The 23652-nt window shown below is 45.0% G+C and overlaps 3 protein-coding genes across 3 annotated transcripts; 2 read left to right on the top strand and 1 right to left on the bottom strand.

The window, feature by feature from the left end:
- Positions 1 to 14033: 14033 nt before the first annotated feature.
- On the bottom strand, positions 14034 to 15934 carry SEPMUDRAFT_65335 (NADH dehydrogenase I, D subunit). The gene is made up of 3 exons (XM_016909714.1): positions 15114 to 15934; positions 14315 to 15056; positions 14034 to 14252 (listed from the first exon to the last, which is right to left on the bottom strand). The coding sequence occupies exons 1-3, from the start codon at positions 15801 to 15803 to the stop codon at positions 14236 to 14238; spliced, it is 1449 nt and encodes a 482-aa protein (XP_016762060.1). The 5' UTR covers positions 15804 to 15934; the 3' UTR covers positions 14034 to 14235.
- A 152-nt stretch (positions 15935 to 16086) lies between these two features.
- Positions 16087 to 17922, top strand: SEPMUDRAFT_149060 (DNA-directed RNA polymerases I and III 40 kDa polypeptide). Its single transcript, XM_016905312.1, has one exon. It carries the CDS (start codon positions 16144 to 16146, stop codon positions 17323 to 17325), a length of 1182 nt encoding a protein of 393 aa, XP_016762059.1. The 5' UTR covers positions 16087 to 16143; the 3' UTR covers positions 17326 to 17922.
- Positions 17923 to 18016: 94 nt separating this feature from the next.
- On the top strand, positions 18017 to 19884 carry SEPMUDRAFT_107880 (uncharacterized protein; the record flags this gene model as incomplete). Its single annotated transcript, XM_016900705.1, has 3 exons — positions 18017 to 18347; positions 18495 to 19285; positions 19690 to 19884. 3 exons carry the CDS (start codon positions 18017 to 18019, stop codon positions 19882 to 19884), a joined length of 1317 nt encoding a protein of 438 aa, XP_016762058.1.
- Between the last annotated feature and the right edge of the window lie 3768 nt (positions 19885 to 23652).

The following is a 23652-nucleotide window of genomic DNA, read 5'->3' as shown; positions in this document are numbered from 1 at the left end:
CCGATCTGAGGTGCTGTTGTATGCGTTGATCGCCTGGTTGGATCGCTCCCTGATGAGCCGACATGACAGAGCAGTTTTCCCTGTATGCAGGTAGTTGCAGTTGTAGACTTGTAGTCTGGTACAGTACATCTGTACATACTAACTATACCCTCCAATGATACAGGCATCATTCTCATCGGCACTTTCGGGTCAATTTTTGCTCTTGCTCAATTAGGAACTTGCGTGTTGTCGCAACAAGGCAACTATCGAGGCCAGAAAGGTAATAATAATATCACATGTGAATACGATATTCGATAGTCTACTGTATAGTCTCCTAGTAGCATCATTTGGGACACTGTAGTGTACGGAGGTAGTAAGTAAGTGAGGTAAGTGGTTGGTCCACGCGTATAACCGGTTGGTACCTGGTAGCCAAGGGTCCGCATACACGACCAACAACAACAACACTTGAACACTGCACCCGACCTCAACAAAGACAAGAGATCCCAATGTATACCTTACCGTGGGTATGTTGAACGACAGCTCTGAGCTCACAAACAGCTCACAAATACAAAAAAGCATATTACAAACTCAAGCTCAGCTGAGGGATACATGTCGAACCACAGGTCTGTGCATCTGAATTCTGGTCTTTTGCCTTTACCTTAGCCTTTGCCTTTTCCCTTTTTTCCTTTTGCTTTGCTTTCATCAAGCCTGCCTTGTCTTGCTCGGCAGTGTCTTGGTACGAACGAACGGAGAAAAAAACAAAGCCTTCATACCCAGGCACGGATCAACTTGTTGTGTTGGCAACACAAAAACCTCTTTTTACATACATGTACCTTGCCTTATCTTACACAGACCATCTATCAGAATTCTGAAACACACGAGCGAGCGGGGCATGAATGATGGTGTGGAAGAGGGGCACATAGTAATGCAGGTACAGTAAGACGCTAGTAGGTTGAGGTTGAGGTTGAGGTTGTAGTATCTGCCCCTCTTCCTCTTCCTCTTCTTCTTCTTCTTCTTCTTATTCTCCTCCTCCTTTCTTTTTATCTTTCTTATCTTCCTTATCTTCTATCGTTGTCGCTACATGTACTATCGACTACAGGTATATGTACTTCCTCTAGCGAAACATGTACCTTAGGTTAGAAAGGGGCAGTTCTACGTACGTACGCGTTTGTTCCTCCTATAGATCTAGCTAAGGCTATATACATATATCGCTTAGCCTTATTATTGTTATTACTATTGCAGTAGTTGTAATAGTATAGCACCGTACAAGAGAGTAAGTGTCTAAGGTCGCAGCTGTCTCTAAAACTCTGTCTCTTAAAACTCTCTATAATAGCGGCGGGGCTATAGGCAGCTCTTAGATTCGTCTAACCGTAGCCCTAGACGTAACTTACCTAACCTGTATAGTAACATATCTCCGCCGCTTGTTATTAACGTAAACCTTCGTATATTTAATACAGCGCGTTAACTCGCGCTATTATCTTATTATGCTATCGCGTTGTCGTACTGTCGTATATACTAACCTTTCGATATTACCGAGATATATTATTATTATTATTACATTTTTACTATTATTACTAAGATACGTTATTACCGAGATATAATGTCTGCCCTACTACGTACATCTTCTCTTCTACGTACTTATACTCGTAATTGCGCTAGTAGTAAATTTCCTCGGGTATATGCTTCCTCTCTTCCGAGTGTTCCTACTCTTCCTCTACCTCTCTAGTATCTCGTTAGAGCCGAAAACTTTAATAGAGAGAAGGAGGATATGTTCCTCGTTAAGTCCGAGAAGGAGGACGGAGAGAAGGAGGATATGTTCCTTGTTAAGTCCGAGAAGGAGGATAGAGAGAAGGAGGATATATTCCTTGTTAAGTCCGAGAAGGAGGACGGAGAGAAGGAGGATATATTCCTTGTTAAGTCCGAGAAGGAGGATAGAGAGAAGGAGGATATATTCCTTATTAAGTCTAAGAAGGAGGACGGAGAGAAGGAGGACAAGTTCCTCGTTAAGCCCGAGAACTTGTAAGAGGAGGATAAGTTTCTCGGTAAGCCCGAGAACTCTAACGGAGAGAAGGGAGTATAGGAGAAGGAGGAGGAGTTTCTCGGTAAGCCCGAGAACTCTAATAGAGAGAAGGAAGAGTAGGAGGAGGAGGAGGAGGAGGAGGAGGAGAAGGAGGAGGAGGAGGAGGATCTCGGTTCTAACGAGGAATTTAAGATACCTCCTCTATCTAAGCAAACCTTTGATTCTATCAAATTGCTAAAGGAGTTCGTTAAAAAGTAGACTTGTAAATATAGTTTTGACCTTGTTATCTCTAATACAAAGAATCGAGGTACCTAGAAAAGAGTACGATATATATATATATAAGAGTAGGGTATATAGTAATGTATAGAGCGTCCTTCCTACTGCGTAGGAAAAGGAACAAACTAATTCTTGTCCTTCGGAAAGGAGAGAGCAGCGTCGTATAATATACCTCTACGCTAAGTATACGTAGGCGCTACGCTATACGGGCGGTCGCCCGATAGCCGATCGCCCGACGACTTAGAGCGTACTGCTTCTATAGCCCGTCCTGCCTTAGGCTAACGTATCTTAGGCTCAAATACCTAACTGCCCCCTAGGGCTATATACCTCTAGGCCTAGCTATTACAATTATCTCCTCTCCCTAATAGAGCTATCCCTAGCGATATATTCTACGTATCGTATACGGAGCGTATATAGAGCGTATACGGAGATACTCGTATTCTATATAGAGGCTAGTCGTTATACTAGGAATCCTAGTAGTTACTCTAGGGCATTCTATATAGTAGAATATAAGGAAGTCAATAGAACGTAGAATACGATAGAAGAAAGCCCGCCTAGCAACAGGTAGTAGTAACGAGTAAGTATATTTCGTCCTCTACGCTACGTCTTTTCTTCGTTCCTTAGTTCTTCCCTAAACTATTTTTTCTAGGAAAAACTCTAAGCTCTTTGTACTATCCTCGTAACCTATACGTACGAGATATGCCTCTAAAGCGCGCGATAGCTATAAAGGCGCCTAAGAAACCCGTTCTAGAGTACGACCCGCGTCGCGGTCGCGCTGCGGCTAGAGTATATAATATTTGCCTCCGCTATATAGAGTATATATTTAAGGGTACGTCGATACCTACGCGTTGCGTACGCCTTACCTACGTTTCCTCGCTAACCTAATCTAATAGTAGTAGACGCGAACGGCGTCGCCGAGCGCGCCTACAACAGCGTAATAGCTCCCGGCTATAAGAAGAAGTGCTAGAGGTACGCGAAAGGGCGCTACGCGTACGAACGCGTAGTAGACCTAGACCTACTTCGGTAGGCGCGCTACCTATACGTCCTACATACGGCGCTTCGTTCTTACGTAGCCGGTATACGTTCGGTATAGGTAATACGGCGCTTATAGCGGTTAGAGGATAAAATTCTAGAGAGTAAGAAGGTACTTGCCTCTAACAAGGGCAAGGCCGTCGGCGTCTACGAGACGCCGAAGAAGGGTAGTAGTAGTAGTAGTATAGCTAGCGCGCCGGCGTCGAGCGCCCTAGCCGTAGCCGACTACCTAGAGATAGCGAAAGCTACCTCGGCCCTTTAGAGCATTTTTGAGCTATAGTACGAGGTAAGTTCTATCGCTTCGTACCCTACTCGTAGGCGTCGCTAACGTATATTATAGATAGCTCGCTTAGCCGGCGCTGCCGGTACTGCCTTAGATAGCGTAGTAGTAACCGCGTATCCTAACTACAGCAGTTAGGAGCTGTACCTATCGGATAGTAAGGCTAAGATAAGCCTGCCTAGCGATACCGACGATACCGACGACGACGACGACGACAACGCCGGTAACGGTACCGGTAACGGTACTAGTAACGGTGCCGGTCCTACCGTTCCTCCTATTAGCCCTACTTCTACTACTCCCTCTTCTAGTACTGCTAGTACCGGTAGTACTACGGGTGCCTAGCCTTCTTGTCGCGTTCGGTTAGCCTGCGTTTCTAGTACGCTATGCGTAGGTTTTAGTGTTTTTGTTTTTTTTTTTGTATATAGTATTCCCGGCTTGGCCGGTTAAAAGCAAATTGATTCTTAATCTCTCTACCTACGTCTCGCTCGTACTATACTACTATGTTTCCGCTACGCTTCAAACTCGTCGAGGGCGGCGTACTTACTAATATACTCTTTAGGTTCCTATTAATCAAATTCCTTAGGCTAGCTACGCTAGCGTACTAAGTACTGTCGGATGCCCTTCCTTAGGTACGTATCTAAGATCTTCTCTACCTTGTAGAGCCCTTCCTTATCGGCGAGTAGGAGGGTTCCCTCCTACGCGTTACCTACGCGGCCCTTATAGGGCTCGAGATATAAGACGTAGAAGACGTTGTAGATCTATAACCCTACTAGTAGGGCTAAGCGGTACGCCTGCTTTCCTATAATATTAATTACCTTGAATAGCCCTACGAACTTATCTACGAACTTTTTCGTAGGTACCTTTAACCTTAGGTTTTTAGTAGATAGCAGTACTATATCCTCTACTTTAAACCCTATCGCGGTGTGCTTAGCGTTAAAGTACTTTGCCTACGCTTTACCTATACATTACTAGCGCTTACTTAGGGTTTCGTAGTTCCGTTTTAGTCTCTCCGTAGCGTCTACTACGGCCGGTACCTCCTTCTCCGCGAGCTCGCTCCGAGCGTTACGCGTACTTATCGCTAGCTCCGGGTTGAAACTATATAATGCTTTAAATAGTAACATCTTTAATACAGCGTAATCGCTATTGTTATACGCGAATTTAGCTTGCGTTAGTATACTAGCCTAATCGTCCTATTGCTCTAAGCAGTAGATACGTAGGTACGTCTCGATTATCTAGTTTATCCGTTCGGTTTGACCGTCGGTTTGCGCGTAGAACGCTATACTAAGCCTACGTTTTACCTACGCCTTATAATAGAAGTCTAACTAGAACTAGCTTATAAACACCGAGCCTCTATCGCTTATAATACCTATAGGTATACCGAACCGCCGTACGATTTCGTTTACTAGGATATCTACTAGATCTGCGCTAGTACATTTCTTTATAGTTAGTACGAAGGTTACTATTTTAGTATACCTGTCGACGATTACGAGGATCGTATCGTAGACGCGGTCGCCGCGCTTACTTAGCAGCAAGTCTATAATAAAGTCCTAGGTCAATTCTTAGAACGGCCTTTCTAGTATAGGCAGCGTAGCTAGTTCGCCGTATAGACGGTAGCGTCGCGCTTTCGACTTTTAATAGGCGTCGTAGGTAGCGACGTATTCTACTACCTCGGTAGCTATCCCTAGCTACGAGTACTTTCTTCGGATTAAGGCTATTATCTTATCCTTCCCGAAGTGTCCTACTAACGGGTCGTCGTAGTATATACGTATTAGCTACGCTCTAAGGGCGTAGTCCTTAGGTATATACAGCGCGTTGCCTATCTATAAGTTGCCTTCCCGGGCGACGTAGTTCTCGAATACGCTCTAGTTACTTATCGCCTACTCGTATACTACGCGTACGTTAGGTTCTACCTAGACGAGCGCGTAGGTATATATTAGAATCAAGTCGGAGACGTTCGCGTACGGTTGCTCGTCCTTTAATACTACTTAGGCGACGCGGATAGGCGACGTATAGTACTACTATAGGTTAGCGTTAGTACCTCTCTTAACGCCGCGGTATAAGCGATCGCTAGTAATATAGATACGCGATACCTTCGGACTGTCTGCTTCTAGCGTACGTCCGTCCTATAGCTATAGCTTAGTTTGTAGGGTAGGGAGGAGGTTAGTTACCTTACGCGACTTACGTACGTAATCGCTACGTCGCGACGGACCGTCGGCTAGGTTTCGCTTGCCTGCCTAGTAGGTAATAGTAAAATCGAAAGCCGCTAGGAATGTCGCCTAACGGGCCTATCGTCCTATAAGTTTCTTTACGCCTATAAATCCTCTTAGATTAGCGTAGTCGACGAGTACCTTAACCGTATACTAGGCGCCTTCGTAGTATAGCCGCCAAGCTTTAAATAACTCGACTACTACTAATAATTCCGAGTCGTATATCTCGTAGTTACATTCTATAGGAATTATCTTACGGGAGTAGAAGGCAATAGGGTACTACTTAGAGCCGGAGAGTTGGCTTAGAATACCTACGATAGCAAACGCCGAGGCGTCGCTTTCGATACGTAGCTATAACGCCGGGTCAAAATGCCTTAATAGGGGTGCTTGCTAGAAACGCCGCTTAATCTCTTAAAACGTATACTCCTCGGCTACGCTCTACTAGATCGGTCCTAGCTTCCTACCTTTTACGGCTCCCTTTAACAGTACCGTTAAGGGTACTACGATCCTCGAGTATTCGAAGATAAATCTATAATAAAAATTCGCAAATCCTAGAAAGGACTATACCTCCGTTAAGATAGTTAGTATTAGCTACGCTCCGATTGCGTCTACCCTACGAGGGTCTATCTTTACGCCGCCGGGGGTTACGACGAACCTAAGGTAGTCGACCTCCTTTATAAAGAACTTATACTTTGCGCGCTACGTATAGAGTACGAATTTGCGGAGCCTCTTAAGCACTTCGCGTACGTCCTTTATATACTGCTTACGTATCTTGCTATAGATAAGGATATCGTCGAGGTATACTACGTAGGTAATATTAACTAATCCTACTAGAGCTCGGTTAATATATGCCTAGAACGTTGCTAGGGCGTTAGTCAGACCGAAAGGCATAACCTTATACTAGAAGTAACTATAGCGCGTACGAAACGCAGTCTTCTAGCAGTCGCTTTCCTTAATCTTAATACGGTAGTAGGCATCGGCCAAGTCTAGACACGTAAACTACTCGGCTCCTATAAGCCTGTCTAGCGTTTCGCCTATAAGAGGCAGGGGGTGCCGGTTTTTAACTATAATCTCGTTTAGGCTACGATAGTCTACGTACAATCGTAGTAAACTATCCTTCTTTAGTACGAACAGTACCGGCGCGCCTGCTTTACTTATACTAGTCTTAATCTAGTCGTATTCTAGTACGTTAGTAATATACTTGTATAGGTACTTAAGTTTAGCGCTAGACTAGTAGTATAACGGTCGGAACGGTAGAACGGTATCTAGCCGAAGGTCGATCGTATACTCTGCGCTATCTACTAGTTTGCTACGTTGTTCGTCTATAGAGAACAAGACGTTATAGTAGTCCTAATACTCTATCGGCAACTCCGTAAGCTCTAACCCTACGTCTGTCCTATATACTATTACTACGTATACGTAGGACGAGTTCTTTAGGTCCTTAAAGAAATTAGGTACCTCTTAGACCTTAACGTACAAGTGCTCGCCGCTATAGCGCTATTCGTCGGTAGTACTGTCTACTACTACTTACTAGGTACGACACTATGGCCGCTCTAGGATAAGATTAGGTTCCGGTATGTCGTAGGTATAAAACAAGCTGCCTATCGTACGCTCCTTACCCGTAGAATCTGTAAGGGTAATACGGATATAGTACGCTCTATAGTAGTAACCTAACTAGCCTATAAACGAGCTCGCCGGCGGTAGGAGTACGTTCCTACGGACCGCGAGGTTATGCTTTACTACGAAGCTACGCGATACTACGTTAATGTCCGCGGTATCGTCGAGTAGTATAGTAGTAGAGGTATACCCCTTATACGTCTCGACTTGTCCTTCGAGGACGCGGGTATAGTATACTTAGATAGGTAAGGGGGTATCGCTATCAAGATAGGCATCTAGAGGTTACGACTCTCCTCTAATACCTTCTCTTTTTTCGACGCTTGCTCTTTAGGTACAGTAACCCTATAAACCGTATTCGCCTTATTGCGGCTCGCGTAGTTAGGGTATACAGAGTCGGTCGCGATATGTCCCTTCTTCTTATAGGAGTAATACTCTAGATTTTCGTGCCCTCGTACTATTAATAGTATCGTAGTCGACGAGGCGCGTCCGTTGTATAGGGCCCTACTCTTGCTTCGATCCTATCGATTGTAGTTTCGCAGTACGTCGCTCTCGGTACGCTTACGTTTGCCCTATACGCTATAGTCGCGCCGATAGGGGTCGTCCTTAGTACGGACCGCTAGCGCGTTGTCTACTTGCTCGAGGCGTCTCGCTAGATTTACGAGCTCGACTTGCGTATTAGGGATAGTATATCCCTTAACGATATCCCTACGTAACGACGGCTTTAGCTTTATAAGGAAGTAGTATATTAACTACGCTTGCGTATAGTTAAACTAGGCTTCTAGATAACTAAGTTGCGCTACGAAATAACGGACGCTCTAGTCCGGGCCTTAACGTACTCTTTTATACTCGATTATAACGCCGATCTAACGGTTCGACTAATCGCCGATAGTATTGCGGAGCTATCCCTTAAATTCCTCCTAAGTATAGTCCTCGGGGATTACGTCGGAATACTCGTCGTACTATATCTCCTACGCTTTGCCTACGAGCTATATAATACTATATAGAACCTTGTCTTAGTTAGTTCGATACTCTCGGGGGGCGCTAAGGAAGACGACCTCGAGGTATCTAATAAAATTACGGTACTCTTTGTCGGTATCTCCTTTAAAGGGCTTTAGTTCCCGAATCTTAGAACCTCTATATAGAGAATACGAGCTATATAATAGGTTCGTAGCCCGTCCGTATACGTCGCGTAGGTCTGTCGACCTAAGGTCTTCTTTAAGCCCGTCAAGAAGGTTAGGCTCGGCGTCGTTATCGTCTATAGTAACTATAACGGTTAGGATTAGTACTCGGCCCTAAATTTGCCCCTATAGACGTTAGTTTTCCCTCTCGAGGGCCTGAACTTCTAACTCTATATAGAGACGCTAATTCGCCTTCTCGAGCTGTATATATCTAGTATACGGGTCGGCTACGTAGGCTTCCGGCTAGGTAGGAGCCTCCTCGAAAGGAGTCTCCCCTAGGTTCCTATCTACCTAGGCACTTGTAGGGCCCGATACCGTCTCCTCGGAAGGTTAGGCATCTTTGTCTACTTCGCCGATTACGCGGCCCGCCTACGCTACGGCTACGGTACGGTCGCGTTGCTGTCGTAGGGCTATAGGACCTCTATAGATCACTACCCTTTAGAAGGATAGAAGAATTAGAAATGTAAGAGTAGGGTATATAGTAATATATAGAGCGTCCTTCCTACTATATAGGAAAAGGAACAAACTAATTCTTATCCTTCGGAAAGGAGAGAGCGGCGTCGTATAATATACCTCTGCGCTAAGTATACGTAGGCGCTACGCCGCGTAGGCGGTCGCCCGATAGCCGATCGCCCGACGACTCGGAGCATACTACTTCTATAGCCCGTTCTACCTTAGGCTAACGTACCTTAGGCTTAAATACCTAACCGCCCCCTAGGGCTATATGCCTCTAGGCCTAGCTGTTACAATATAGTAGAAAAACTCGGAACTATCGAAAACTAGATACTTCTTCTCGTCGACGAAAATCTAGCTCGTATAAATACTAATGTCCTATACAACTTTAGTATATAGCTATAGATAAAGAAGACAAAGATAGAGTATAGACAATTCGGTATAGACGAAATTCGAATATAATAATATATAATTATCTACCCTTTAGAACAATCCCTAGAACTATTAGATTGCCTGCGAACTACCGGCGATACGAGTATAGCGACGACGTTGTAAACGAGATTATACGATATATACGCTCTAGACTTCGGGTAGCTGCCTTACAATCTCTTCTCTACGACCAATTTCCGGAAATTCGTTAAAAACGAAAAGATATTAGCAATATCCGTTAACGCTATCGTTATCTTCTACTCTCTAGAAAGACAATTGCTAATACTATACTCAAGCTACTCTAATTAGAAGGATTCGCCTTCCGATACTCGGTAAACTCGAATAGTTTCCTTAAGTAACTACTTTTCGTTTACCCCGAATGCCTAGAGATCTAGGCCCGTTGCCTAGAGATTATCCTTTACGACAATACCTACAAGATTCATCGTTTACGACAACTAGTCTTCGACTTCTACGGTATTACCGGAGGGAATAAGACTATACCCTTTAGCCTTTGTCTTCTAGCCGGGTAGGACGAGAAGTTATATACCTAGGTATTTGAGCAAATTAAAGATATTCTCGTCTAGGAAGAGATCCTAATACTAAACCTTTTAGTTACCAATAGGGATCGAGTATACTTAAATACTATAGAGGCAGTCTTTCCCGAGGTACCCCGACGTATTTGTAAGTAGTATCTTCTTAAGGATATCCTTATATATACCCGTTCAACATTTAAGTAAGAGCCCGAGGAAGAGAGTAGGGAATACGTTAACAACGAAAAGACGGTAGACTAGTATAAATTATTCTAAAAAGTAGTCTATACTCCGGAGGAGGCGGAATTCTATACGATTTGCCTTAAGTTAAAGGCGATATAGCCTAAGGGCTTTGTATACCTCGAGAAAGAATAGCTTCTATTTACCTTACTATAGGCGACTTTTCGTTTGAAACGAATATATATATAGGGTATCCGAGCAACCTCCTAGATCGAAGGTATATATACTATAATAAAAAGTTGGCTTAGGACATTATAGTCTAATACTTACGGTCTCGTCGAACGGCTTCTACTATATTTTCGAATATAGGTATCTAAGTATTAGTAGGAGCTTTCGGAAGAAACGAGCTATACTTTGATCTAAATGCCTTATACTTTTTAGCCCTTCTACCGAAAAGTATACCGTTACGCAATCTAGGAGGTTCTAGCTTAGTATACGTTAGCAACGGATAGAATACGACCTGTCCTACCTTATATAGGTATCTTCTCGTTTATAACGGAACTTCCTTGCTTATACTATATTCGAGCCTATATAGCAGAGGGTAAGACGGTTTCTCTTACAACCGTTAGAGACCGCTAGAAATACGACCGTCGGGTTCTCGTTAAAAACGAGGACATTAGAGAAATCGAGCTACTTCCTTCCCGCTAAGAACAAAGGCAAAAACGCAAACAATTATACTAACTTATTCGATCTCGACGAGAAAAGCCAATTTCGAGTAACCGCCGAGACCTATTGTTAGTAGAGCTTGTAGACAAAAACTACTCTACGTTATAGGCGAGAAAACTAAGAAAGAGGGTAAAGGCTAAAGGAAAAGCAAAGGAGTTAACTACTAAGGAGAATAAGGGATATTTGTTTCAAACGATAACTACTCCTACGAATCCTCCGATTCTATAGTATCTTATATAGACGACATTCTCTTCTTTATAACCCTAGCCCTAACCCTAGTCTACTTAACTCTCGTCCCTACCGAGTACTTAACAATTCCCGCCTCTACCGAGCTAATAATTCCCGCCTCTACCGAGCTAACAATTCCCGCCTCTACCGAGCTAACAATTCCCGCCTCTACCGAGCTAATAATATCCGCCTCTACCGAGCTAACAACTCCTGCCTCTACCGAGTACTTAACAATATCCGCCTCTACCGAGCTAATAATATCTGCCTCTACCGAGCTAACAACTCCCGCCTCTACTAAGTACTTAATAATATCCGCCTCTACCGAGCTAACAATTCCCGCCTCTACCGAGTAGTCAATAATTTCTACCTCCGCTAAGTAGTTAATATCCTCCTCCTTCTTAGTATTCGGTATATCCGAATAATCTAGGAATTGCTCTATAGCTATACTACTATAGCTAACCCGAGTCTTCGTATTAACCGAATAGTCAAAGTAACTCTCCCTATAATTACTCGGAGACAACGAATACTCAAAGACCTCCCTAACCCTAACCCTAACCCTAATAGGAGCAACGGATATCTTGGCTAGGCTATCGATATATATATTCTATAAGGACCTTATTTTAGATACCTTACTAACCCTAGTAGTATAGAGACTAACCGATAGGTTACTTCTCGTTATAAACGTAATATATAGAAAGCCTTACTTTTATAAAGTTCTTACCTATAGTACCCTATATTACTCTTATTCCTTACTTTCGTTGTTCCTTACTTTTATTGTTCCTTACTTTTATTATTCCTTACTTTTCTTTGTTAATTCCCTACCTATATAAGGTAATCTCTCCCCTACTTTCTTCCTCTTCCTTTCTCCTATATCTATATACCTAGCTTCTCGTTCAAAACGTAAAAACAATCTTCTTTCTTTTAACAATAGCTTCCCTTACTATTACTTAGCCTAGCTTTGCCGGTACTAGCCTATTCCGCCCTCTTTAGGAACGCCGCTAGATTAACCGCCTGAATATATAGTAGTTAACTCTCGCTCCTAACGAGAGAAACCGCTATATAGTATATACTAATCGCTAGGGACCGGTATCTCGGCTAGGTCCTAGATATAACGTTAGTACCGAAGGTTAGGTAAGGTAAGTTAATATCCTCCTTTTCGTTAAGAACGAGAAGATTGCTAATAAATTTAGAGATTATTACTAGCGCTAAAACCGTAGTGTATCTAAGTATAATAGCTACTAGGCATCTAACGACGCTATGCCTAGCGATAGAAATATTCCTCTTAGCCTTAATCCTATTGATCTTATACTATATAGTTATACCTAGGCCGATACTATAGTAGAACTTTAGGCAATTCTCTAGGGTATCTAGACCTAGCGTTAAACGAATAATAAGATTACGGTAGGAGAGAGAGAGTCTTCGTTAAAAACGAAAAGTACTAATAAGTTCTAGAAAATGCCTCGTTTATCCCGTACTGCCCTCCGCCTCTCTATTAAGCAACTTATAGAGTAGCCTATCTCTTAGGCCCTTCTTACAAATACTAGTTCTTTAAGAAATACTCTTACTAACCGCCCGAACATCTATATTAACGACTAGCCGGCAAATACCTAAGAATTCGTTTAAAGCGAGAAGTTAGGAAGAGGGGAGAGGGGAGAGGGGAGAGAGGAGAGAGGGAGAGGGGGAGAGGAGAGAAAAGTTCTAGTACTTACTTTAGAGAATTTCCTATATATTCGGTACAAACGAGAAGACAGATATAATATACTTTAGTACGATATACTTTAGTACGACATACTTTAGTACGATATACTTTAGTACGATATGCTTTAGTATAATATACTTTAGTACGAAATACTTTAGATATATATTTCGCTGTAATGCTATATTACGTTGATAACGAGATATAGGGGTGCGTAACGTAGCATTATGTCTAGGGCTACGGTTAGACGAATCCAAGGGCTGCCTATAGCCCTACCGCTATGATAGTCTCTCTCTTACCTCTATGAAACTGTCACTCTGAAACTCTGTCTCGTATCTTCAATAAACGTCTGTCTCTCAAACTCTCAAAAACTCTGAAACTCTCTCTTTTTTCCCTCTTGAAACTTCCTCGCCCTCTGAAACTCTCTCAACATCTGAAACACTCTCAATCTTCTGAAACCCCTCCCTCCCTCCCGTTCTCCAAGTATGTACCTCCTACGAAGAGATCTGTGGAGGAGAAGGAGACCCTGAAACTACAAACGTGACACGTCCGACGGGACTGGGAACACCATGTTGTGTAACAGAAGAACAAACGTTTTATACTACAGTACCTACTTGCCACCTGATGAGTGGAGATGGCGTCTACCTGATCCACTCATGCGTTCACGTGGTTGGTGGACCCCTCTTTTTCTCTCTCTCTCTCTCTCTCTCTCTCTCTCTCTCTCTCTCTCTCTCTCTCTCTCTCACACACACACACACACACACACACCCACCTACCCTCCCTCCCTTCCCTCCCTCCCTTCCCTCCCTCTTTGCCTCACTTACCTTTCATACCTGTACCCTTCATACTCAACCTCACTTGATAATGCCATAAGGTACACACCTATGTACTCCGTCCTACCCTCTCTCCCTGTCAATCTAGTACCTACTACATACCTTAGGTACAGTTACTACATGTATGTAATAATTCTCTCAGGTAGTCTATACCTAGACTTTACACCTCGCTCTCATATTACTTCTCGGGGAGATATATCACCTTACCTGGTACCTCTTACCTTGTTATTGTCGTCGTCTTCGGGTTGGGTATATAAGGTAAGGTAGTGATGATTCTTGGACAAGAAGACCATCGATCTTCTTGGGTACATAGGCACATACATGTATACCTTACCTAGGTAGGTGTTCCTACCTTCATGTAGTGATGAAGAACACAGGACTAGGTACCAGTATACGCGGCATGCATACGGGCTGCGCTTAACAGCAACAAAAGAGTCCACGAGGCGGCAGGATGAGAAAATATAACTGCTGTGACCATTCATTTTCCATTGACAATCCTTCCCATCGACAACATGTACAAGTTACACGCCAGTTTCGAAAATCGACCCCCACATCTGTAGAACTGTCTACCTTATCGATCGACCTCACCTGGAAAAAAAGGGTTAGCAGACATTTCAACACAACTACGAACAGCGGGGGTCTCAACTTACCAAACACCAGATCCATCGTTCCGATAATGGCAACTGCATCAGCGAGCAAATGGCCTCTGCTGACTTGATCAAAGCATGCCAAATGTGCGAACCCAGGCGCGCGAATCTTGCACCGATATGGTCGTTCACTTCCATCACTGACCACAAACACGCCCATTTCGCCCTTGGGTGCCTCAATGGCAGAGTACGTCTCTCCTGGTGGAACAGTGTAGCCCTTGCTGTAGAGCAAGAAGTGGTGGATGAGTGCTTCCATGTTCTCCTTCATGGCTGCTCGGGGTGGAGGTGCAATCTTGTAGTCCTCCACCTTGATGGGACCAGCAGGCATCTTGTTCAGACATTGGTGAATGATGCGGAGCGATTGACGAAACTCTTCCATGCGGCATAGATACCGATCGTAGCAGTCTCCGTTGACTCCGACGGGGACGTCGAATTCGACTTGGTCGTAGGCGTCGTATGGTTGCGACTTGCGCACGTCCCATGGGACACCTGATCCTCGTAGCATCACGCCGGAGAAGGACATGTCCAGAGCGTCTTTGGCGCTGACGACACCGACACCCTTGGTTCGTCCGAGCCAGATACGGTTGTCTGTGAGCATCTCCTCCGTCTCGTCGATGCGGTCACCGAACTGGGTGGCCCATTGGTAAATGTCGTCGAGAAGTCCCACGGGGAGATCCTGGGAAACACCGCCCGGTCGGACATATGCAGCGTGAAGACGAGCGCCAGAAACACGCTCGTAAAATTCCTGCATCTGGTCAGCACATCATCTTCGCATCTTCCCCGTGCTTTTGCCACTGCTCACCATCAGCTTCTCACGCTCCTCGAAACCCCACAGGAAAGGCGTCAAAGCGCCAACATCCATAGCGTGTGAGAGAACCGACATGAGGTGGTTGAGAATGCGAGTAATCTCGGCAAACATTGTTCGTATCCACTTGGCTCTCTCGGGAATCTCAATGTTCAACAGCTTCTCCACCGCCAGCGAAAAGCACTGCTCGTTCGTCATCATGGAAACATAGTCCAGACGATCAAAGTATGGCAGCGCCTGCAGATATGTCTTGTATTCAATCAACTTCTCCGTCCCGCGATGTAGTAATCCCACATGAGGATCCGCGCGAATGATTTCTTCTCCATTGAGCTCGAGGATCAGTCGGAGCACACCGTGAGCAGCGGGATGTTGGGGGCCAAAGTTGACAGTGTAGTGGCGGATCTTGCGCTCATCGGGGCTCTTCGTGTGGTCCGAGGGGACATTGAAGTCCTGGCCAGCGCCAAATGAAGCCGGGTCGGCAGCCACAAGACGAGTGGCATTCGGGTTGGCGGCTTCGTGGGGCGTCGCATATCGTCGAGCGGGAGTCGTGGAGAGACAGCGCAAGGAGGCGGAGGAGGAGGAGGAGGAGACGGAGCCAGAGACAGTGGAGCGTGGCGCGCAGTGGGAAGCAGTCCAGGCAGCTCGTCGGGCGCTCGTGGCCACCAGCCGCGTCAAGGGCGCTGCCATGTGTCGTGTACTCACTCTGCGTCGGGGCGGAGTGTGAGGAGCCGGCGGACAGGAGACGAGTGGCACAGAGCAGAGGATACCGTTCCAGGAGCGGAGATGGAGAGAGAGGGAGGCGAAGAGAGGTCGTCGAGGTATGCTGGCTGGTGGCCAATGGAGTGGACAGTATATCCGAGAAGTCATCATCGAGAACAAGCTCCCGGCCCGACTGTTTCTCCTAGCTTCAATTTTTCTCTCTTTCTCTCTGAACAGCTTACGGACCGGCTACCACCACCTCGCGGTGCCAGCAACTCTGTCTCTTCTACTCTACAACTACCTCCGACAAGGCGGAAAAGGAGCAGAAATGCCTTCGTGGGCGCCCCTCACCAAGGAGCAGCTGGAACAACGGCGCATTGTCAACATCAACGCCGAGACTGTCTCCAACGTAGCCTCGACCGACCTCCCTGGACACTATGGACCGAAGCAGGACGATACCTGGAACCTCGACCGATTCCGCCAAAACCTCCGCATCCAGTTTCACCAGAACAAGCCTCTCGATGCTGCCTTCTCCCTCGTCGGCGTAGATGCGAGCGTCGCCAATGCCCTCCGCCGCATCGCCCTCGCCGAACTGCCCACCCTCGCCATTGAGAATGTCTACATGTATGACAACACGAGCATCATTCAGGATGAGGTTCTGGCGCATCGCATGGGTCTGATTCCACTCAAGGGCGGCAAGGAGGGCTTGCGGTGGATGCAGTGGTTCAAGAAGACCCCACCGGAGAGCGATCACGCAGCATATGCGCAGTTCATGGCAGAGCAAGAAGAAGAGGGCGCAGACCGCTCCGCAAGCACACCCTCAGATCTCAACACCGTTGTGCTGAACCTCAAAGTGGAATGCCGGTGGAAGACGGTCGAGGAGGACGGCGTGGATGGGAAGAAGTTGGCCAGAGAGGGAAGCACAGATCCGACGGAAAAGTACGTCAACAGCAATGTGTATGCGCATCAAATCACCTTTGAGCCTCAAGGTCAACGACAGCCCGAGTTCTTCTCCGGGGAGAATGCCATCAGACCGGTGAATCCGGACATTCTGATTGCAAAACTACGACCTGGCCAAAGAATTCACATGACGATGCACTGTGTCAAGGGCATTGGCGCCGATCACGCCAAGTTCTCCCCCGTGGCCACTGCTTCCTATCGATTACTCCCGGACATCAAAATCACACAACCCATTGTGGGCGCAGACGCGAAGGCCTTCCAAAAGTGCTTCCCCAAGGGGGTTATTGGACTAGAGGAGGACCCTGAGAGCGGCGAGAAGAGAGCGGTAGTCAAAGATCCGTTCAAAGACACCGTCAGCAGAGAGTGTTTGCGATATGACGAGTTCAAGGACAAGGTCAAGCTGGGAAGAATACGCGATCACTTCATCTTTAGCATGGAGAGCTCGGGACAGTTTGACAGTGATGAGCTGTTTATTGACAGTATCAGGGTGTTGAAGCAGAAAGCAACGACTTTCAAAAAGCATCTGGATGCTCTCGAAGAGGGGCGTTGAGCTGTGAACACATGCAACGCGATGATTCATGGTATCACTCATGTCGCTATCGAATGCTGTGCGACGTGATAAGGGAAAGTCCGGGCAATTTGAGAGCGTGCCCTACGATCAAAGCCTCAGATGAGCCACCTTCAGCTCCAAGGTGTTAGCAATAGGTCCGCCTCAAGCGAAGTATTCAGCAGTGGATCCAGATTTCGTGCAATCCTGCACTAGGTTGTGTGGGCGCTGCTGTGCACTGTGCATCGTACAGTGAAATCTCCATAGGGCTATAAGAAGGTCTCGAGAGCGGATTTCGAGTGGCAAGAAACAGTGGAAGCTTACACGACCTGATAGCCAAAAACAGCTGGGAATGCCTCTCGAAGCGCGACAAGACCTCGAGAGGTGTCCGAGTGATAGCAGCGTAGACTGACAGCAGGCGGAGCACATGATTTCTGGCGTGGAGAGCGGATATCACGCAGGTAGGTATATCCACGTAGGTAGTCACTGCCATACGAGATGATGGGAATCCTCCTGCCGCCAACTGCCTACTCCCTCTTTCTGTTTCGCAGTTTACTATACAGTCTACCTAACTTGACAATGGTACATTTTCCATCTTCTCCCTCTCAACACAGACGATAAGAAACAGTTCCATCCCAGTATCCCATCATAAAAGCAGCAACAACAACGAGAAGAAGAAGGAAAAGAAGACAACATGTCCGACAGATACCCAATGATGAATAAGCCCAAACCGCCTCACTCCGACCCCTTCAACGAGGATTACCACCTAGAACTCCTTGATCTTATACGCAGTTTCAAAATCCCCTACAAACCCGCCCCCGACCACATCCGCCATGCAGCCCCCGAATTCCTCAGCCGCCCCATCAATCTCCTCGAACTCCCTCCCACCCTGTCACCACCCTCCCCACCACCAGGTGAAATGTGCCTCCTATGCCACTACGTCCATCCTGCTGCGACCGATCTGGACTGGCCGTCCCCGGGAAGTGGGCCCATCAACTTGACCCTCTGGCCTTGTGAGAATTGGTGTGAGTAGTGCGAGATGAGTTTTCAGGAGGTGGGCTCGTTGAAGAGGCATATCGATCGGTGCCATGGGGCTTTACTTGCGGGGGGAAAGTGTTGGGCCCGAAGGAGGAGGTTTGAGAGTGAGGTTGACAAGGCACTGAAGATTGAAGATGGTCTTGGTGGCGATGATGAGGGTGTTTATCTTGGTGGGATTGATGATGTTGATGATGGTAATGATGGCGGAGGTAAAGGTGGAGGTGGGGATGGAGATGGCGATGTGAACATGGGAGGGACTCCAATCCAGGAGGCTTCTCGAGGCCTGAAAGGGACAGTTGCCAGGCAGAACGCTCCGGTTCAGTCTGGTGAGGAGAGGGAATCTAGTGACGTCGCAGCGAAATTATCGACTCGAGGGAGGAAGAGGAAGAGCGGCGGGAGCAATGCCTCAGAGGGGGAGTGGGCGAGTGGAAGACAGATGAAGAAGGGGGTCATTGTTTCGGGAATAGGTGATCTGGGAATACCAGTTGGACCACTATTTCCTAAAGGAAGAAATGCTCTCGGCAGTCTCGGGGAGAATGACGAAAAGACGCAAATCGACATTGATGCCGAAATCGCCCAAGCGCTGGAGGTTGAAGGAGACAACACCAATCTTCCTTGTCTAACTCATGAGAGTGAAGAATCGCATCCCGAAGACGACCAAAGTCAGCATCACGGAAGGGAGCAGCAGGCAAAGACGGAGGTGAGCGCAGATGCGGATTCACCGCTTGACGAACGTACTCTTCAACTGCTCGCCGGACTCGAACAACATAATGTCGACTCCGATGATGTTATCAGTTATCTAGATGATTCAGACGCAGAAGAGGAAAACTTTGACGACGGCGACAATGACGAAGATGACCACGAGCAGGAGTCCGCCGATTTCGATTCTTCTGATGATGATAATGACAACAAGGACAGTGGTGATGTGGGTACTACTCATTGTTGATGTAGCACACAGCAATCAGGCACCCGTTGCAAACGAGGTAGACGGCGAGGTTGAAGCCCGAGCCAAAGGCCGGCAGTCTATATAGCACAGCTTAATAGACACTCAATTGACAATTAATGGATCTCAATTTTACACTTTAACAGGTTATAAGCCCGGAATTCCGCATCAGTTTCCACACTTCAGATTCATCCTTCCTAATCCGGCTCTGCGCGTACAATACATACCGGTACTAAATGAACGCGCAACCTCAGACTGGAAGCTTCTAATCTATAACTTACGACACTCGGCACAACGAACCGAACCAATCAGACAACACTACATATCGACGTTATAGACCTTTACTCGAATTCCAATCCGTACTTATACTCTTATATTAACATTAGTTATACGAGAACATTGACCTACCTTATACAAGCGACAACAAACGACGAATCTTATACAGAAACCTACCGATCTACGAATACGTTATATACGGCGAGAAAAGCGATCGGGAGAAGACTGTTATTCTCGGCAAAAAGGACGTATCAAGTTATACTGCTTACGGCTACATAACAAAACCGAAACATAAGAAACCTTAACCCTATCTTAACGCTAACCCTTAGCGTTTATAGTAACGGCAACGCAAACAATATAAGGATTACGCTAACAATTGGAATTATATATAGTCCGAACTATTAAGCTCTTAAAGGCTATATATTAACCTTACTACCGTTACTAACTTAATCGAGAAAGGGTACTATTAGTGACATTACGAGTTATCTTTATATATCGTTCAAAAACACCTACTTTCACTTTCCGACTAAACTATATTAGACAACGCTAAATCGCCTCTACTTACTCGCCTCGATAGCCTACTTCAATAGTCTACCTAGCGTTCTCGGATTATTAACAAAATTATACTCTACGGCTACGGCGTTACGGTCTTAACCGGCAAACGTACGCTAATCCGGCGCCTAGCCGTTACTACTATAGACGATACCCCTAACGTCGCTACCGAGAGTAAAGAGGCCTTCTATATTCGTCTTAAGAACTAGACTAAGAAACAGCTTAGCGCCTATATACTAGTAAAAGAATACTATAGACTAATTGCTTGTATACTTCTAGAAACTGCCGAAAGCATTAACGAGCTAATCTATACTACTATCGATATACGCCTCTAAGCCGAATTCGAACTCGCCGGATTAGGCCGATACTAAGAACTCTGCTATAACTTTACTAACCTTACCCTTGCCAAATATACTAATATATCCGAATACAGCGCAAATTTCACTTAACTATACGATAAGATAGTTACTATCTACGTCTACCTAGCGTTACCGGAACTATTTCTCGTCTAGGCCTACCTCGGAGGCCTTAGTAACCTATTCAAGGAATTTATTACTACGTTCAACCTATAACATTCACTCGTTCCTACCGCTATTAATAGTATCGTCTAGATAGCCGTAAGCCTAGCGGTAGTATATCGAAAGGTAGAAGAACATGCTAGCCGTATTTAGTTAGACAGTAATATTACGCTCTATAATAGATAGCAACGGCGTAGTATATTACTCGACAATCCGGTCTGTTAACACTATAGTAAGCGATATAAAGGCATATACTAGACTATCGACTCTAGCAAGGTACCGAAGGTATAGATCGAACGCAATTCCGCTTAGCAATCGGATTAACTACCGAAAAAGCGTAAAACTACCGACGACGCCGTGTTCGGCGACAAAGCTAACGTTAAAAACGAACAACAGTATAACGTAATGCTCGCCGGCGATAGTAAAGACGAAGCCGTCTACTTTACCTTATATAATACTACTCGTAAATATATAGCTATTTACCGCGGCATTAACCTTTACAATTGTTTTATACTCGATAGTAGAGCTACCGGCTTACTAATTAGACGAAAGGATCTCTTTATGCCTAGTACCTATACCGCTATCGATAACGCAGCCGAATCCAACGGTATCGGAGGTATAAAGCTTAAACTAGTCGGTTAAGGTACACTCCGAATTAGGTATAGTAACGGTCGCTAGATCCAAATCCCGAATACGTAGTATTTACTAAACGCCGGCGTCAATCTGCTATTACTAAACGCTATATAGCTATATATCCAGACTATTACAAAAACTAACGACAGCCTTACATTTACGTAGAGAGGTAACGAATTCTTAGCAACTATTACCGGAGGCTTGCTTATACTCGATACGTATAGTAAATGACTTATACGGCAGCTCTCTATCGATACCGGATTCTACGGCGCCGCCTATACTATAGACAAATCACTCCGACTATAGTACGAACGAATAGTATATCTTAGCGAAAGAGGGCTTCTAAAGCTCCGTAACCTGTCTATAGGCATAGAAACTATACGCAACGACGCCTACTATATCTGTAAAAGTTGCGTATTAGGCAGACAATCGGCAAAACTATATAACTATTATCTACTAAGGGGCCGTTACAAGATAGACGTTATTTACGTAGACGTCGCCTACTTACTAGTCGAATTATTCGACGGTTGTAAATACTTTGTTACTATTATCGACGATTTTACCTAATAGGCCGTTACTAAACCAATTCAACGGCGCTTAGACGTACCAACTATAGTCTAGGAGTTTATTACGGCCTATAGTACCCCTAAGTACTTTACTACTCTAATTATTTAAGATAGAGGAGGTAAAAATATAAGCGATAGTTACTACAGATAGTTACGAAGTAGAGGGATTACTTACTATCTCTCTAGTACCGAGCAATACTAGCAAAATAGCACTACCGAGGCCTACAACAAAACTATCGAATACAAAACTTAGTCTATACTACTAGCTTTACCTAGTCTCGACGTTCGTTACTAGTTACCGGTAATTGAATACAGAATTACGTACCTCCGTAATAGGTTACCCTACCGTAGACTCGTAGTTACTCTATACGAGGTATAGATAGGAGACAAACCGTACCTAGCAAATATACGAATTATCGGTTGTATTGCCTACGTCTATAAACTAACTGCTAATATAGACAAACTAGTAGGTATAAAGGCTAGAGTCGAACGACTACTAGGGTTCAAGGGCAACGGGTATTACCTAGTTACCTTAGACAACCCCAAGCGCCTATAATAGCGCTACGACGTTGACTTTAATAAACTATACGCTAATTGTACTAATATTACCGAATGCGATAGTAACAGTAATACGGAATCTACTACCGACGAAGTTACCGCTTTAGAGTTAGAGGGAGAAAGCAGTACAACAACTCAAAAGCGAGTAACTATAGCTTCCGATAAATTATCGAACAAACGACAACGCACCGACAGCGAGTTACTAAATACTAACTATACTAGCTACGGCTAAGACTGCGAGTCGTAACGCGATAGTTACGATAGCTAGGAGTTACCGTATATAGGCTACGAGTTATTATATACTGCAAACTACGAGCTAACGCGGCTAGACTACGAGTTATAACGACAAACAATACTACCGGGGTATGCATTAAAATTACGCCCTAAGACAGTCGGTATCGACGTGCTACCCTCTAAGCTTATTTAGGAAGGCAAACGAAAGCGTAAACCAAAACACTACTACTAGTACTACTAAAACGACGCTTCCAAATTCACTAACTTTAACTTGCTACTCTTTATACTTATGACTGCGTTACTAGTAACAGAACCCTATAAGCCGATATTATACGACGACGTACGTTACTACAGTAGTAGATAGAGTAACTAGAAGCTAGCTATAGACGACGAGTACAAGTTACTACGATATAACTTAGTTTAGACAATTATTAAACGTAACGTAGCCGATAGCAAGATACTTAAAGGAAGATAGGTATTCAAGCTTAAAAGAACCGGAGATACTATAAAATATAAGTGTCGATAGGTAGTAAAGGGTTTTATATAGGATAGTAAATACCTTGAAACCTACGCTTCGGTAGTAAAACCGATAAGCTATAAGGCATTGTTCGCTATCGTAGCCGCTAAGGACTACGAGATTAAGCAAATAGACGTTAAGACAGCTTTTCTATATAGTAAACTTAGCTAGGAAGAACCAATCTATATAGAACAACCAGATGGATTTACTAATAGAACCGATAACGTATACCTGTTACTTAAGGCACTTTACGGACTCCGACAGTTACTACGTATCTAGTATACTACACTTACCTCGTACTTAGAACTTGCCGGCTTTACTACTCTAGATACCGATATAAGCGTATTCGTAAAGGGCGAAACGTTTATAGCAGTCTACGTAGACGACTTACTAATAGTTAGACTATATATCTCGGAAATCAATAGCGTAAAGAAACACCTTAGTAACCGTTTTCAAATAAGTAACCTCGGCCTATACTATTACTATCTCGGTATA

This window comes from Sphaerulina musiva (genome assembly GCF_000320565.1).
Source record: "Sphaerulina musiva SO2202 unplaced genomic scaffold SEPMUscaffold_4, whole genome shotgun sequence".
Lineage (NCBI taxonomy): Eukaryota > Fungi > Ascomycota > Dothideomycetes > Mycosphaerellales > Mycosphaerellaceae > Sphaerulina > Sphaerulina musiva.
Note: the sequence above shows the minus strand (reverse complement) of the source record. Positions and strands in the feature narration are given on the sequence as shown.

What these genes read in the sequence shown, in the direction of transcription:
- SEPMUDRAFT_65335 (XM_016909714.1), bottom strand. Translation starts at nt 15,803, where the DNA reads ATGGCAGCGCCCTTGACGCGGCTGGTGGCCACGAGCGCCCGACGAGCT. An exon ending in AGGAGCGTGAGAAGCTGATG is followed by an intron (nt 15,057 to 15,113) that starts GTGAGCAGTGGC and finishes GACCAGATGCAG; the next exon opens with GAATTTTACGAGCGTGTTTC.
- SEPMUDRAFT_149060 (XM_016905312.1), top strand. Translation starts at nt 16,144, where the DNA reads ATGCCTTCGTGGGCGCCCCTCACCAAGGAGCAGCTGGAACAACGGCGC.